Below are 15,914 nucleotides of genomic sequence, written 5' to 3' on the forward strand. Positions count from 1 at the left end.
ATTGTTGCACTGCACTATTGTTTCAGTTTATAAAGTGAGTCTGATCTGAGACAGACAGCGATGTGCATGAATATATGGCATTCATGCACATAAATACAAACACAGAGAGATTCTCATGGACTGTTTTTTTTTCCTACAGAGTCCTGTTTCTCATGTCCAAGAGCGGCTACCAGCCTCCGAAACTGAAGGACAAGTCAAAATGGTAAAATAAAAAAACAAAAAAAAAACACTGTATTTAATCACTAACCCCTTGAAAAATGGTTTGGTTTCTTTAAAAAATGGGGAAAAGGCAACAAGCAACTTAACAGAAAGAAAGAAAGACAGAAAGGAAGAAAGAAAACAAGAAAATAGCAACAAAAAAAGTAATGGACAAACATGGATGTGAAAATTAAACAAAGAATTGCTGAATTTTATTTCAAAAAATGTTTTTTCCCTGTAACATATTTAAAACATTTAAATAAAAAACAGTTATACTAAATAAATATACTGAATTTCTTGAAATTTTAGAGACATTTCATGTCAATTTTCAGGTCATTTCCTTTTTAATGATTAACTTTTCAATTTTTATTTTTTTTTTTAGTTTTTGTTTTTTTATGCTCCTTTTGTGTTGATTTTCAGGTAATTTTCTTGTACTTTTTGCTAATTTCTTGCTAATTCTTGCTAACTTTAGCATCATGTCCTCTTAATTTGCTCGCTGCTTTCTTATGTTACTGAAAAAAAATCAAGCCAGTTTTCTCCAGGTTTAAAAGGGTTGTACATTGGCAGATTAGCAGGATGTAAATACAATTATGTTTTATACATGTGTATACTGTCAGTATTTGTAGATTATGCGTACAGTTCAGTTCTGTGTTTGAAAATGCCACCAACATGCTCTCATGTCTGCAGGTCGTCCATGTTTTATAACTTTGTGAAGGCCATGTTGGTGAGGAACCCGAAGAAGAGACCCAGCGCCTCCAAGATGCTCGCAGTCAGTGCCGCTCACACATGCTGCAGTTCAGCTTTATTTGGTGTCACTTCTACATCAGATTGATCAGTTTATTATGAATGAATAAGAGGACACAAGCTGTCAGCTGAACATTAATTATGACACAAACTGACATGAGGGACAGTGTGACAGAGATCTTAAACAATTTCGAGCAGCTATAATTAATGTTTTTATAACAAAAATGTATCAAATGACGATGTGTGAAGTGACTTGTAGTGTTGAACCTACAGAGAATTATCAACTGCATCTGCAACACATTAACACATTTCCCATTAACCCTCAAATTGTGCAAATTAAATTTGTGAATATAAATTACACGTAATGGAAACACGTTGATTTTGAAAAAAAACCTCCCAATTTATTGCAAAATAGTTTTTGGGCTCGTGTGAGATGGTAATTCAGGCGATTTGAAAAAAGCCATATTTTGCAAAACTGCTACGGAAACACTTTTTTGCATTTATAGGTCACATGATGCTGTGGCTATGTGCTTGTTAGTAGAAACTGGCTCCCTCATGATGCAGCAGGAGCTACAAGAGGTGTTATATCATCACATAACTCTTCAAAAGCTGAGCGGATCATCCGGAATCAGTGAAATTGTGGACTTTCACCTCCCAGAAATCCCTCATATGTGGCCGCTTGCCTTTCCATTATTGCTCCTTAACACGCCTACGTCGCCATTGATTGGAAAAAATGACGGCTAATGTGGTGGCTACAATAGAAATAAAGCTGCTAATGTTTTGAACATCCATCACCATGCTTCTTATAATGTTATCATGAGAGGAGAAGTTGCATAACATCCCTCAGTAAAAACACAGTCATCTCACAATTGTGTTTTATCGTTTTAACATTTTGCGTAAATCTATAATGGATATAGTGTTTTCAGAAGCAAAACTCCCCAAAACCCACTGTGCTTTACCTGCTAGGCAGCAAATAAACAGTTAGGGAATAGCAGGTGAACATAATGGAGCATGTGGGGGATAAAGAGACAGACATTTCCCCCAGGAGCTGGTACAGACCAAAGACAGAGGTTAGAGAGAGGGTATATTTGACAAAAAAAAGTTATGCAGATTTAAATCAACAGCTGACCACAGTATTTGTCTCAGTATTTCCCTTTTTCTTTGCCTCCTGTAAGTGTCTGTTTTACTTGGACTGAGCCGGTCTGAATCTCCATCTCTCTGTCATGTTCCTCCTGCTCATCCATGACGCAGGTTTCCGTTAACCCTCAAATTGCGCAAATTGAAATTGCAAATGCAAAATACACCTAACAGAAAAGTGTAATGGAAACCCACCTACTGTTTCTATCTTCTCTGTCTCCGTCCTTTGTTATGTTTTGGTATTGTCTGTCTCTCATGGTACTGTTTTCCATATTTCAGTTTATTGAAACTCAATGAATTCATTTATTTTAAGTGTGTTTCAATGTGTTTGTGAAGTGCTCTGTAACTGCATGTTTTAAAAAGTACTACATAGATCAAGCTTTCCTTACTTACTATGCCTCCTGTGTCTCCACCTCGTCCCCTCTCTGCAGCACATGTTTCTGACCCAGCAGTGTCTGAACCAGGAGCTGACCCTGGACCTGCTGGAGAAGTTTCGACACCCTGAGAAACTGAAGACCTGCCTGGTGGCAGAGGACGACGAGATGGAGGTCTGAACCACATTCATTTCTTGTACTGCGGTCAGACACCTTTCACAAGTATTTAAACCTTTGACACATGAACAAATTGATAAAATCAGCAACTTGGAGTGAAATGTCGGGCAAACTGCAGAAAAAAAAGTTGACAAAGAAATGACCTGAAAAGAGAGAGACAATCGTAGAAAACCATCAAATAACTATGGAAAAATATCATTCAATATACATTTATATCTACATGTTTAAAATTAGCCTACAGAAAAATAGACATATTTTTTAGGATCTTCTCATGATAGGTTTTATTTTTAATTTTATTTTTTTTTTATTTACTTTCTTTTTTTGTTGCAAATTTCAGGTAATTTTCTTATAACTTTTTTTTGTATTTTCTCCCTGATTTTTGGGTCATTTCTAGTTGCTCATTGCCATCTTTCCATGTTTTTGACAGAAATCAAACCAAATTGCCAAGGTTAGAGAGAGTAAATAGATATTAGAAAGATAGCACCTCATTTTTTTTCTTTTTTTGCAAAGCTTTTGGTGGGTTGACATTTACTTTACAATTGAAATAGATACTTAAACATGTTTATTTTGCCAACTTATGTATTACCCCCTTCTGTCTATCTATCTGTCATTGTAGATTAAATTAGTCATGTTTTCTTGTTGATTTAAGGTGGCGCTGCCTGGCTCTTTAAAGAGGATCCAGTCCATCAACAAACACAACCGAGCTGAGAGGACGAACTCTGACATCAGCTGTAAGATGTTTCTTCTGTTCTCATTCTCATGGAAGCTCTTACTTATCCTGCTGTAACGACTCATATGTTTCAGCTCTGTTTCTTTCTAATTGTGATGATAGAGGACACATTTATTCTGCTCTTATTTAAATTTTTCTTGACAAGTGAAATTAAGTGTTTCTTTGAGTTTGTTAAATATTTGTTGTCACTCAGTGGAACAGATTTACACTCGGAGGCCTGTGAAGAAAGAATCCCCAAACACAACAGTAAGTTTATGACTCTTTTTTTCAATTATGTCTTTATTATTTTCAACATTTAACAATTGGCAGACATTTAAAGAATAATACTGAAAAAGAGTGTAATTAGACAAAATGATTATAAGGACAACAAAATAAATGAGTAAATGATTTAAAAATAAATCAGTAAGTTAATGAAATAAAATGACAAAATTATTGAATAAATAAGAAAAAAATACATCAATAGATCAACTATGGTCACAAAATGTCTGTGCACACAGAATCAGATCAAGTCATGTTTTTAGAAATATGTCTTACTTATTTTTTATGATCTTGTTTTATTATTATTATTGTTATTATTATTATTATTATTAGTAGTAGTAGTAGTAGTAGTAGTAGTAGTAGTAGTATTTATTTATTTATTTAAAAAAAACAACAAAACTGCAGTACAATCAGCATGGAATACCAAAATTTAAATGCTTGCATGCCGTCCTTTTTTTTAAAAAAAACTTTTCATTTTAATTTTATATGAGATGAATTATATAAAATAAAATTTCAAGGATACAAATATATACATACATGTATACATTTTAGGCATACATAAGCAAACAGCTATGGACAATGAATAAGCAAACAGTAAAATAAATCAAAAAGTAAACATAAGCACTCTCACACACATATTCATACAAACAAATAGATGTATACATTAGTCACAGTTGTCTATAGCCAGTGGAAGAGAGTTATGGAAGAGTACACATTTTCAGTGTTTTTATATATACTGTATATATATGTCAGAATTGGCCGCCATGTTCTGTAAAATGTACCTGTAGAGCCATCCAATGTAAACTTTATTTTACATTGGGTGTAAAAGTGTAAAAAGTTATCCTGTCCACTGGACATCCGTTGGAGACGCCTCCTGCTTTCACTCCAGAAGTATAATGCGTCTAATTATTAATGAGGCAAAAGCGATACTCAGTTAGTGGGGAGGGGGTAAATTCAACTCTGAAAACAACAGAAAATGATTAGTTTATAACTCATTTAATGTTGCATACAAACATATATATTGTATATACATGCAATTATACAAATTTATGTATTTATGTATTTTATACTGTATGTATGCAGTAGATGTATGCATATAAATACATAGATACATACCGTGCAGATACACACATCCATACAAAACACACATGCATCATATGAACTTACACCTGACTATGTATATGTCTGTGTGTGTGTGTGTGTGTGTGTGTGTGTGTGTGTGTATATATATATATATACACATACATGTACTGCATCAGTAACTCCAGGATGTTGACATGTTGTGATCACAACAATTGAGGCAAATTCAGCCAAACTCTGCGCAATCTTGCAATTTTTTGTGAAATCACCACATATTTACTGCAATTTTGAATATTTAAAACAGGTCAAATCTGTGTCACTCTTTATACTACTCATATTGTACATTCATACAGAGATAAAAACACAGGTTTTATAAATCTGTGAGTGTGCACTGTTTTATATACAAATGTATATTAATATAGATGATTTGACGTGTTTTTTACAGTTAAGCTCTTCACTGGGATCCACTGGTATCAGCAAGAGTCCACTGAGGTAATGGCATCACAGATCAGAGACACTGAGTCATATTAAATATCTGATGAAAGTATTTAACCCCTCTTTTCTCTCGTAGGGATCAGGACACAGACTCAGACGACGACTATGACGACGTGGATATGTAAGAAAGCATCCAAACCCTAAACATTACAACATGTGAATGATTCATTTCAAACAGATACTTTACAAACACAGATAATAATATCTAAAATATTCAGTAAGTGAAAAAAGCAGTACAGTGAAGAAATACTGTGTCATAAGCAAAAGTCCTGCATACAAAATTGTGCTCAAACAATAGAAAAAAAATATTACTTTTAAAATAAAATTAAAAGGCATGTCCATCAGCATTTTTCGGCAATGTTTTCACATGGAAACTCCCACTCATCTGCTTTCAAAACAAGGTAAAATGTTGCACCACTGATAATTGTTGTAATGTGTTTAACACTGCAGACATATTTAAAAGAGTGTTTGACTTTTTTGACATTAATCTTCTCATGTTTTCCTCCTACGGTACCATTAATCATACAGTGTAATTTCATTTTTTGTCATTAGTGTATGTATTATGTATTGTGTGTTTAATGTTCAATCCTTAGTAGAGGGAACATTTTAACTCAAAACAAATACATTTTATATATATATATATGTATATATATGTATATGTATTTACATTGTCATTAAAATAGACTGTATTGACACTTTCTCTCTGTGTTTGGTCTCCTTCAGCCCAACGATACAAACAACCAGGTGAGTCTAAACACATTGACGTTTTTAACATTAATCTCGTTTCTCTTTATATACAGTTAATCACATACAGCATAATGTCTAGAGTAATTTCATTTTTTTTTAATGCAATTTGTGTATGTAATGTGTGTTCAATATTCAATCCCTGAAATAGAAGGAACATTTTAAATTTAAGTAAATAAATAAATTCATATATATATATATATATTTATATAGATATATGTATACACACCATATTATTACAATAGATTGCATTGACATTTTCTTTCTGTGTTTGGTTCGCAGCAGCACGACATTAAAAGCCACCAGGTGAGTCGAAATAAACTCACATGTATATTAACATGTATTTTTGTCATGAACACACCCAGCTGAACCAACACTCTCTCTGCCAACAGTTTCATAATGCCAACTGATGAAACTCCGCCTCCACTTCCTCCAAAGGTGATTATTATCATGTTTTTATCTTTTTATATATGTGTTTGTTGCAGTGACCGGGCTGTGTAGGTCCAGTGTGTAGGATTTAGAGGGATATATTGGCAGAAATGGAATATGATGTAATAAGTGTGTTTTCTTTCATGTGAAATCACCTTTAAGTCAACTTTGAATCTGAAAAAAAAATTTGATCTTAATCTGCAAATAAAATCTGCGACTGATAAAAATAAGACCTCAAATACGAAATTACATATCAATAAATAATATATTCGAAACAATATCACAATTCAGTCAAAATCGCATTTTAATAGAAATTAACTTATTTTTTAATTTTATTTTTTTTAATTTTATTTTTATTCAAGATCAAGACTTGAACTTTCAGTTTCAAATTTATTTTTTTCAATAAATTTGTTTCTGTTTTTTTTTTTTTTTTCAAATTAACAAACCTTTTGGCCTTGATCTTGTTCTATAGAGCATCACTGTCCGTGCAGGAAATGATTGTCAACTTTTTATTTTGTTTTTGTAGCGTGGCTGTCCTGTGAGAACCACATTTTGGATAAGAGGCAGTTTGTGCTGTTCACATGTGAATGCAGTGAACACTCATCATGTTGTTTGTGTATACAGCCCAAAGCTCGGACCAGCTCAGAGGAAAGCATGACGGGAGAAGAGGAGCGGGCGAGGAAACCCTGCTCTCTGTACGCCCCCTCCCCTCTCATCAGGACCTCCAGTGGGACGCAGGTCCGACCTGCGCTGCAACCACGAGTCTCCCGACACTCAGGTGGAGTGCCTCATCTTTGCACCCGACTGTAGTATGAAATGTGATGCACACAATAAAAACATCATTTTCCCAATAATAGCAAACATTAAGAATAACTGATGAAGTGAGGCTTCATATTTTTCAAACCTCCAGCATTTTCAGATTTCTGTTGTTTCAGCAGAATGTTACATTTACTCAAGTTTTTACTGCAGAAGTTACACTTGTAGTGAAGTATTTTCACAGTGTGAAATCTGAATACTTCTTCCACCCCTGCCTTTCAGTATAAAACACAGTGCTGTAATAATATTGAGTCTAATACACAGTTGAAACAAAAGTTTTGATATATCCTTTATACAAGCGAAGGATGTATCTAAACTAAACTAAATAAATGTTAAAAATCAGTCTTTTGTTTATTTTAGCCAATATTGAGAGTGTATTTTATTAAAAGGAAAAATATATCAGGAGTCAGTTTGTCCATTTTCAAGAGAAAAGATAATTAATTGATCCAGAAAACTGAATTTTCCAAGTGTACAACAACAGAAAACGTGTACTTTTTTACATGAATGGAGTGTAAATGATACCGCACAGTTTCTGTGTCAACCTCTCATCAATCAATCAAACTTTATTCCAGACACAGGGAAGGTCCATAGTAGAATACAGACAGAAACAGAGTAGACAGACAGAATAGACAGTGTACATTGGGGTACAAAAGGCTTTGAAAAGTGTTATTTTCACAGACGTTGAACACATACCAAATTTTCTGATTAGCATATTAGCTTGTGCAAACATCACACGGTACTGCCTATAAATGTCACGGTCATCAGACAAGTCATCAGTGATGTAATGTCCTAAATATTTAGCCTCATTACATATATTAAGGACTGTGTCAGACAGGGAGAAGTCAGGAGTTAACATTTTCTTATCTGTATCTGTATTACGTCTGACAATCATGATGTTACTCTTCTTTGCATTGTATTTAATATCAAAGTCATAACCATATGTGTGTGTGTGTGTGTGTGTGTGTGTGTGTGTGTGTGTGTGTGTGTCTGTGATACAGACCCTGTCCAGTCAACTGACAACCAGACAGACATCCTTCCTCCTGAGCTTCCCCCTAAAAACATACGTAGACGTCACCCACCACCAAAGGTAAAACTGGGCCTCAGAGTGCCTTTACACTACCAGAACATTTACTCAAACACTGTGCTTAAATACAAATTTGAGGTACTTGTACATTAGAAATGCACTGATTACAATTGTCTCAGCCCATTCCTTTTTCTGATTTTTTTTGGTAAAAGTCTGACCTACCGATTCTGATTTTGTTCACTTCCGATTTCCTCTCCCTCTAAACACTATAACTGACAGCATGCACAAATATTTTTGTAACTTTTCTTTAATTGAAAATTCAATTGTATATTCATATTAATTAACAGTGGGCCTCATGCAGAAAGCAAAATATACGAACACATTTTCTCTCATTTTGTTTGTACCCATTGCTTTCTGGGATTCACCAGTGTTGTCTTATTTTTGCTTTTCTCTTAAGTAAGAGTAAGAGAACATTTTATGAGGGGATGAGAGCAATTTTACCAAGATAAGAGAGAAAAAAATCTCAGTTTCTCAGTCCACAGATCATTGCCCCATCACAAGAACATATAACTTTTGAATTTGAGGAATATTTTTAAAATGCATGAATATTATATATTCAAATAAATGAATGAATAAATAACTACAAAGGAAAAAAGTAAAAACAAAAACAAAAAACATACAAACACAGAAATAACCTGGGAAAAAAAATGTGTTTAAATGTAAGTAATATTTCTGATATATTAATATGAACTATATTAAATATATGATTAAGATCATTGTAAATATAATTTTTGGACCATTTTCCTAGTTTTTAAAAAATAATAATTTTCTAAATCTATTAATGTCTTTCAGTACACAGAGCACTTCTTGCTCTACTAGTTGCTCATTGCCTTTTTTCCTATGTTGTCAAAAGAAAGCAAATCAATTTGCTTTGGGTTTGAAGATTTAAATACTTGTGAAGGGCATCAAATCAACACAAGAAAAGTGATGTCAATTGAGGTTTCAAAGGCTTAATAACTATTCAAAAGTAGCGATGAAACTAATGCTGGAATTAAATGTTCAGTTTATGGTTTACAGAGAATAATATTCAGTTGTAGATGATGGAGTTTTTCCTCCCTTTTTTTTCTTATCATCTTCATCTCCTGTTGTTCACACTCATCATGAGCTTTTCCTTTCTGTTCTCAGGACCCCGTCGAGTGGGTCAACCCCGCCATGAAGAAGCCTCCCGTGAGTGTCTGCTGTCTCTTTTCCAGATGTTCTCCTCCTTTCATATCAGCGCTGCTGAGTGTCTGTTTAATATTTTCATATTAGTCGATTCAAACTCAGCAGGCTCCAAAGTGATTCTAATATCTTGACTTAAAGAATATGAGCTTAGAATAAGTTAGACAGCCCCCCAGCAGACAAACCTGTTGTGTCATTTCATTATCTTTTTAATAAATTAAACCCCAAATGTTTTTTTATGACACTTTTTCACCAGCGTTATTATGTTTAGTTTTGACCCTGAGGACCCGCTTAAATATTACATCGCTCTGCACACAAAATGCACTTTTTTTCAAAATCAATCTTTAAAGAAATATCATACATAAATATTGCATTCTACTTTCATTGAGTTGATATTTTTAACCAGCATCAGTCCTAGTCATAAATCTAAAATATTCATTAACTTTAATCATTTTAATCCTTTAAAAAAAGGTTTTTGTCATGATGCCACTGTTTTTAGATTTTCAATATACTACATGTATAAGTAGATTTTTTTTAATATTACCAGCCTGGGACACGTCAATGATTAACAGCAACATTGACTGTGACAGTGCACAGTGGAAATAGCATGCATTTTCTCCATATGCCAAATATGGTAAAAATGGTGTCTTCAAGTGAAAAATAGTAAAAAAAAAAAAAAACAAATTTCAAGGCAAAAGCCCAGAATGACACTTAAAAATAATACAATGTGTGTTTTTATGCTTTGATGGCTGTGGGATCAGAAATGTCAGTTTGAATGGGTTTTTACCTCAACAGTCTGAATGTGACAATTTAGTTTCCACAGTGTCTTTTAGACTTATTGTAGGAGCTGCGCTGGAAATTCCAAGATTAAACAAAAATACACAATCTTGCCAAACTTTATGCCATATGTATGAACACAATCAATATTATCCAAAAATGAAGAATGAAAAGAGCTTCATGTATTTCCCCTCCTGTCTCTCCATGCAGGTCTACTTTAAAAAGATCTTCCACGGCTGTCCTCTTAAAATAAACTGCTCGACCACGTGGGAGAACCCGGCGACAAAAGGTTGGATCACCCCATGAACAAAGTGCATAATAAATTCTCCTCTTGTCAGTTTGATCCGTCTGACCGGCTGGTATTTTCTCTCTTTTTCTCAGACCAGCACCTGATTGTCGGGGCAGAGGAGGGGATCTACACCCTGAACCTGAGCAGCTCTGAGGCCACAATGGAGCTGGTAGGACTTTTATCACTGACCAAACCTGAGCAAAATGGCTTTATTCCGTTCAAAAACGTGGAAATAAGGTACTGAGCAGCTTAACAAGAAATAAGTAAGAAATGAGTAAAAGGTTTTTAGAAAATTAGCAAAAATATATAAAAACAAAAGTAAAAAACAAAACCGAACAAGGAAACGACTTGGGGGAAAAGTGCTAAAAACTGTAATAAAATGAAACAGTAAATAACTATTCTATCTGAGACATAATTTTGACCCTTTGAAAACTAAGCAAACTGGCTTGATTTCTTTCAAAAACATGGGAAGAAGGTGATGAGGAACAAAAGAAGAAAATGACTGAAAGATTGACAAGAAATTGGTAAAAAAAAAAAAGAAGAAGAAGAAGAAGAAAAAGTCAAAGAAAATGACCTTAAAATGTGTAAAAAAAAATAAATAAATAAATAAATAAATAAATAGATTTAAAAAAAATTTAAAAACCCAAAATGAAAACAAAATAATTTTGCAACATAATTTTAAATATGTAGTTATGATTATTACAACAATAGTTTTTCCCTAGCTTTTTTTTCTTTTTTTTCAGATAATTTTCTGAGTTTACTAATTTCTTGCAAATTATGGAGCATTTTTTGCCATGTTGCATGAGGTCTCAGTGTGGTTTGTTCCAAATATTTGGCGCATAAAAACCAAACGCTACCTCCTCATCTTTTGTCTTGACTCTGAGGTGACAAAACAGACCAGAAGACTTCAGAGGTCTCGATGGTTCGTACTTAAGCAAAATGTCTGAGTTTGGTTTTGGGCCTGAAATCATTTGGTGCTTTTTAGCACCAACAGCAGTATATTGAAATCAATTCTCTAAAAGACAAGAAGTCAGTGTGAAGACCTCAGAAGTGGAGTGATGTGATGCTAAAAAAAAAGCTTTGTCGCCAAGCTGAAAACAAGTAGTGTAGCGTTTTGAAAGAGACACTGGAAGCAGTGACTTTAATGAATGTCTTCTCCCTTTCTTTCAGTTGTATCCTGGGAAGTGTACCTGGGTCTACACCATCAACAACGTCCTCATGTCTGTCTCAGGTAATTAGATCAGTGTAAAAGGTTGTGTGAATCTGAAAAAAGAAGATACTGAAGAGATGCTAATAAAACAGCAGACGTATTTTAATTTACAGCTTGAGGGATTTCTCATTCGCTTAATGCATCTGCTGACTGGACTGATCTACAGGAACTGACTTCAACAAACAAATTACTTAAATCAATAGGTTTTTTCATCAATATTTTATTGAACATTTTTCACTTCAACAGTGTCAGCTATGGTCATTAAATCACATGACTCATACTCATGAATATAAAACAATAAATCACTAAATAGAATAATAAATATGTAAAAAATAAATAACCACATTCCAAAGACATGCAGGTCAGGTTGATTGGTGACTCTAAATTGCCCTTAGGTGAGCATGAAAGGTTGTTTGTCTATATGTGTCGGCCCTGTGATAGTCTGGCGACCTGTCCAGGGTGTACCCCGCCTTCAGCCTGATGACCCCCCCCCCCAATGAATAACAAAAAAAAAACCACAACTATTTCCAAAAACAAAATCAAGAAAAAAAGAAAACAAACCAAAAAAACATACAAAATAAATAAATCCATATTACTACATGTATATGCACTACAAGCACAAAAATAGCACTCAGACACCTATAAAGTGTGCAAGTGGGTCTCATGCATGTGGTTTGCAAGTTACTTCACATTCAGCAATGTACTAAAGTATTCTCTCCACTTTGCACATATTTTTCAGTCCTGTCCACACAGCTGAAAGAGATTTGCTCATATGATGCCACGTTTGCCAACTCTGTGAACCGCTCTTTAAAAGAGGGCTCACCTGGTTTCCTCCAGTTTCTCATTATCATTTGCTTCCCAACCATTATACTGGTTTGAATGAAGTCCTTCTAAATTAATGTTTTGAATGTCTCTCTTAATTTTTACTTTAATTTTTTTGGATGATAGCTTTTTATTCTGTCATGATCGTTCAACAGATTTGAGTTATAGCTAGCATTTTCAGGAGGTGGCAGAAATAACTTAATTTGATCAGTCATCAAAACCAGGATCAGAGGATGGTGATCAAAATCTGGATGAAAGTATAAATATTCCTTCATACGTCATATTTCTTTGTCATATTGCAACCCGGTCTCTCTCCCAACTCCTCAAACACCGCGGCTTGGTCAGTTGCCCTCAGTGTCAGGTAACGAGGCACTGAGGCCCCCCTTTAGTGGAGGTATGAGATGCACCAGGCAGATTTCGTTCAGGTCGTTCAGTGTCTTTAAACTTATGTTCAACCTGTGATAAAATAACCTTTCAAACTGATTCTGCATCTGCAGGTAAATCATCGCAGCTTCACTCCCATTCTCTGAAGGAGCTGTATGAGCATGCTCGGAAAGACCAAAGGATGGTTTCCTTACCCACACACAGACTCTTACCAAGGTAATGCTGGATCTTTTATTGCTCTGGTTTCTTTTTTTTTTTTTAAAAAAACAACATTTTTACTCATGCCAGTTTTGTTATATATATATTTATTTCGTCTTCAGGAAAGTTGCAGTAACATGCAAAATACCTGATACCAAAGGCTGCAAGACCTGCGCAGTTGGTGAGACAAAATATTGAATTATGACAACAAAAAAGGTTTGATGGTTTTATTACATCTGAGCTTTATTTCCCTTCAATAACAATATCGGTGTATGTGTTGAGATGAAGTTAAATAGGATGCTTCCCTTTAAATGGATATAAACCTCTTTTGAAATTAGAAGAGGTTTCAGTTGGTTGCAATTTGCAGTCATCACGGCTGGATGCCACTAGATCTTCCTAAAACTTTTTAGCTGGAGATATATTTGATGTTATTTTGTGTGTGTGTGTGTGTGTGTGTGTGTGTTTTTAATTTTTAATATTTTAATTTTTATTTTTTTAAATATTATAATTTATTTTTCAAATACTTTTTTCTGAGAATTGGAACTCAATGAGGCAGATTCTTATTCGGAGAGAGAAACCAGCTGACAGTTGTGTCCTGCAGCAGGTAGCGTGCAGCGAGGCTGTGTGTTCCTGTGCTGCGGTCTGGAGTCCAGCGTGGTGCTGCTGCAGTGGTACGAGCCCATGCACAAATTCATGCTCATTAAGGTATGTGAAGAAAACCTCTGATTATTCTCTGATATTCCCTCAGAAGTGAAGCAGCTCATTTAGTTTCATCAGAGATTTCTCTGTAGAGTCTGAGCTGATATTTGTAAGTTTTTTACAGTTTTTACTGAACTTTTAACACTGACAGCAGCAAATAAAAAGACCGCTGTCGGGGAAATAAAGCACTTTATGGCCACCGTTAAAGTTAAGAGTCAGCTTCAGACCTTTGATGGTTTTGGGAACCTCAGCTGAGCCTCATGCTGCGCCTAAAATATCACCGGTTTAAGTGTCCTTGAACAAAACACTTAAGCTGTATGCTTTTAGATAAAAAAGAAGATATTTTCTTTTTAAAGATTATTTTTGGGGCTTTTTAATGCCTTTATTTGATAGGACAGCGTGAGTGTAAAAGGGGAACAGACAGAGTGGGTGACATGCAGCAAAGGGCCAAGGCTGGAATTGAACCTGCGGCCGCTGTAGTGAGGACAAGCCTCTGTCCATGGGGCGCCCACTCTATCCACTAAGCCGCCATGCATCCCAAAAAGAGCATATTTAAAGCAGATTAAACTTTTACTTTCATCTTTCCTGCTTGCAGCATTTTGACTTCCCACTGCCCAACCCTCTGCGGGTGTTTGAGATGGTGACAGTGCCACAGCAGGAGTACCCGCTGGTGTGTATCGGCGTCTCTCGGGGGTCCAGCCCCCACCTGCCCATCAACGTAGAATACATCAACCTCAACTCCAACACGTCCTGGTTTACCAACTCCGGCCTGGGTACGCTGATGCTCCATTATATAGACTTTAGAGTACAAAGAGCTGCAAACACCACACCGCTAACTATCTGCTTTAATTTGTCCTTTAAATGTCTCTCTCTCTACCTCAGTGTGTTGGCTGTTAGGCTTTTATTCTGTCAACAGATTGGACTTTTAGTTACGGAAACTTTTGTATGTGGCAGAAATTATGTCCTCTCTCCAACTCCTTACGCTCGCATTTTGAGCGTAGCCGGGTCTCCATTAATTCTGAAATTGCACATATGTAACTTGCAATTACAAAAAAAACCTAATGCAAACACATCAGTTTTTTAAAAAAATCACAAAAAGTTTTTATGCTCGGATGATGTGGTATTTCAAGTGATTTGAAAAAGCCATATTTTGCATAAAAACAAAGAAAAAAAGAAAAAAAGGGACGAAATGCCCCCCAAAAAACAAACTTTAAGATGAATTTTCCATGGATATCAGGAGAATATGATTCTTATGAAATCCTTTGGCCACAATAATCATGTAGTAAAAATCTGATATAGAGCCAGCCTTAATCTGGATGAATATAAAAAATATTCCTTAATTCATCACATTTATCACACATTTGTCGGGTCAGGGAGTAGCCCTAAATCACACAATATCAATAAAATGACAGAACAAGACAATTGTAAAAAAATTTTAAAATATGTAAAATGGCTCGAGAAATAAAGACACCTGTCACCAATAAACAGCAACAAAAGTACACAAAATAACAATAATTATAATGATTATGGTGTGTGTGTGTGTGTGTGTGTGTGTGTATATGTCTGTGTGTGTGTGTGTGTGTGTGTGTGTGTGTGTGTGTGTGTGTGTGTCTATTACAGAGCGACCTTGCCCAGATGTAGTTCAAGTAAACCAGTTAGACAGCAGCTCGCTGCTCGTCCTCATAGAGAGTAAGTAACACCTCTAACACCTGTCATTATTCATAAAGATTTTTCGGATACAGAACAACACAAAGATCTGTGTGTGTGTCTTTTAGAGCAGCACAGTATCTTATGGTATTGCAGGGGCTGAAATTTAGAGGCAGCCTCTTGTAACTTTACTTTTTTTTTTTTTTTTTTAAAAAAAAAAATCTTCAGAAAATGAAATTAAAATTTTAAAAAGGAGGAGTTTGATGAGCCTCTTCATTCCCCAGGCTGTGAGACTCATCAGACTCCTCCTCCGACTCTAAAAGATATGGCAGGATTTAAGGACAAATTTTCATTTCATTTTTAAATTATTTCTACTAATAAATCTACCTTGTACCTTATCCTTTTACTTACACAGACCATGTCAAAACAGGTGCGTAGGAAAGGGATGAGTAGTACACACC

At 35.0% G+C, this 15,914-nt stretch overlaps 1 protein-coding gene across 2 annotated transcripts in view; it reads left to right on the forward strand.

Moving 5' to 3' along the window:
* Positions 1-15,914, forward strand: part of map4k1 (mitogen-activated protein kinase kinase kinase kinase 1) — a 50,011-nt gene that overhangs the window by 30,779 nt on the left and 3,318 nt on the right. The window contains exons 10-30 of one of the 2 annotated variants that reach the window (XM_088079327.1): positions 140-202; positions 886-967; positions 2,511-2,627; positions 3,280-3,361; positions 3,554-3,606; positions 5,144-5,190; positions 5,270-5,314; positions 5,917-5,937; positions 6,223-6,243; positions 6,330-6,375; positions 6,991-7,144; positions 8,181-8,269; positions 9,392-9,433; positions 10,415-10,493; positions 10,586-10,662; positions 11,664-11,724; positions 13,023-13,125; positions 13,230-13,288; positions 13,709-13,812; positions 14,402-14,579; positions 15,427-15,495. In XM_088079327.1, the coding sequence (XP_087935453.1) occupies positions 140-202; positions 886-967; positions 2,511-2,627; positions 3,280-3,361; positions 3,554-3,606; positions 5,144-5,190; positions 5,270-5,314; positions 5,917-5,937; positions 6,223-6,243; positions 6,330-6,375; positions 6,991-7,144; positions 8,181-8,269; positions 9,392-9,433; positions 10,415-10,493; positions 10,586-10,662; positions 11,664-11,724; positions 13,023-13,125; positions 13,230-13,288; positions 13,709-13,812; positions 14,402-14,579; positions 15,427-15,495 (1,592 nt within the window). Of the gene's footprint in view, positions 1-139; positions 203-885; positions 968-2,510; positions 2,628-3,279; positions 3,362-3,553; positions 3,607-5,143; positions 5,191-5,269; positions 5,315-5,916; positions 5,938-6,219; positions 6,244-6,329; positions 6,376-6,990; positions 7,145-8,180; positions 8,270-9,391; positions 9,434-10,414; positions 10,494-10,585; positions 10,663-11,663; positions 11,725-13,022; positions 13,126-13,229; positions 13,289-13,708; positions 13,813-14,401; positions 14,580-15,426; positions 15,496-15,914 lie in introns of both variants that reach the window. The other variant, XM_088079326.1, reaches the window with a different exon arrangement.

This window comes from Plectropomus leopardus, chromosome 6 (genome assembly GCF_026936395.1).
Source record: "Plectropomus leopardus strain MGB_pleo_1.0 chromosome 6, ASM2693639v1, whole genome shotgun sequence".
Lineage (NCBI taxonomy): Eukaryota > Metazoa > Chordata > Actinopteri > Perciformes > Serranidae > Plectropomus > Plectropomus leopardus.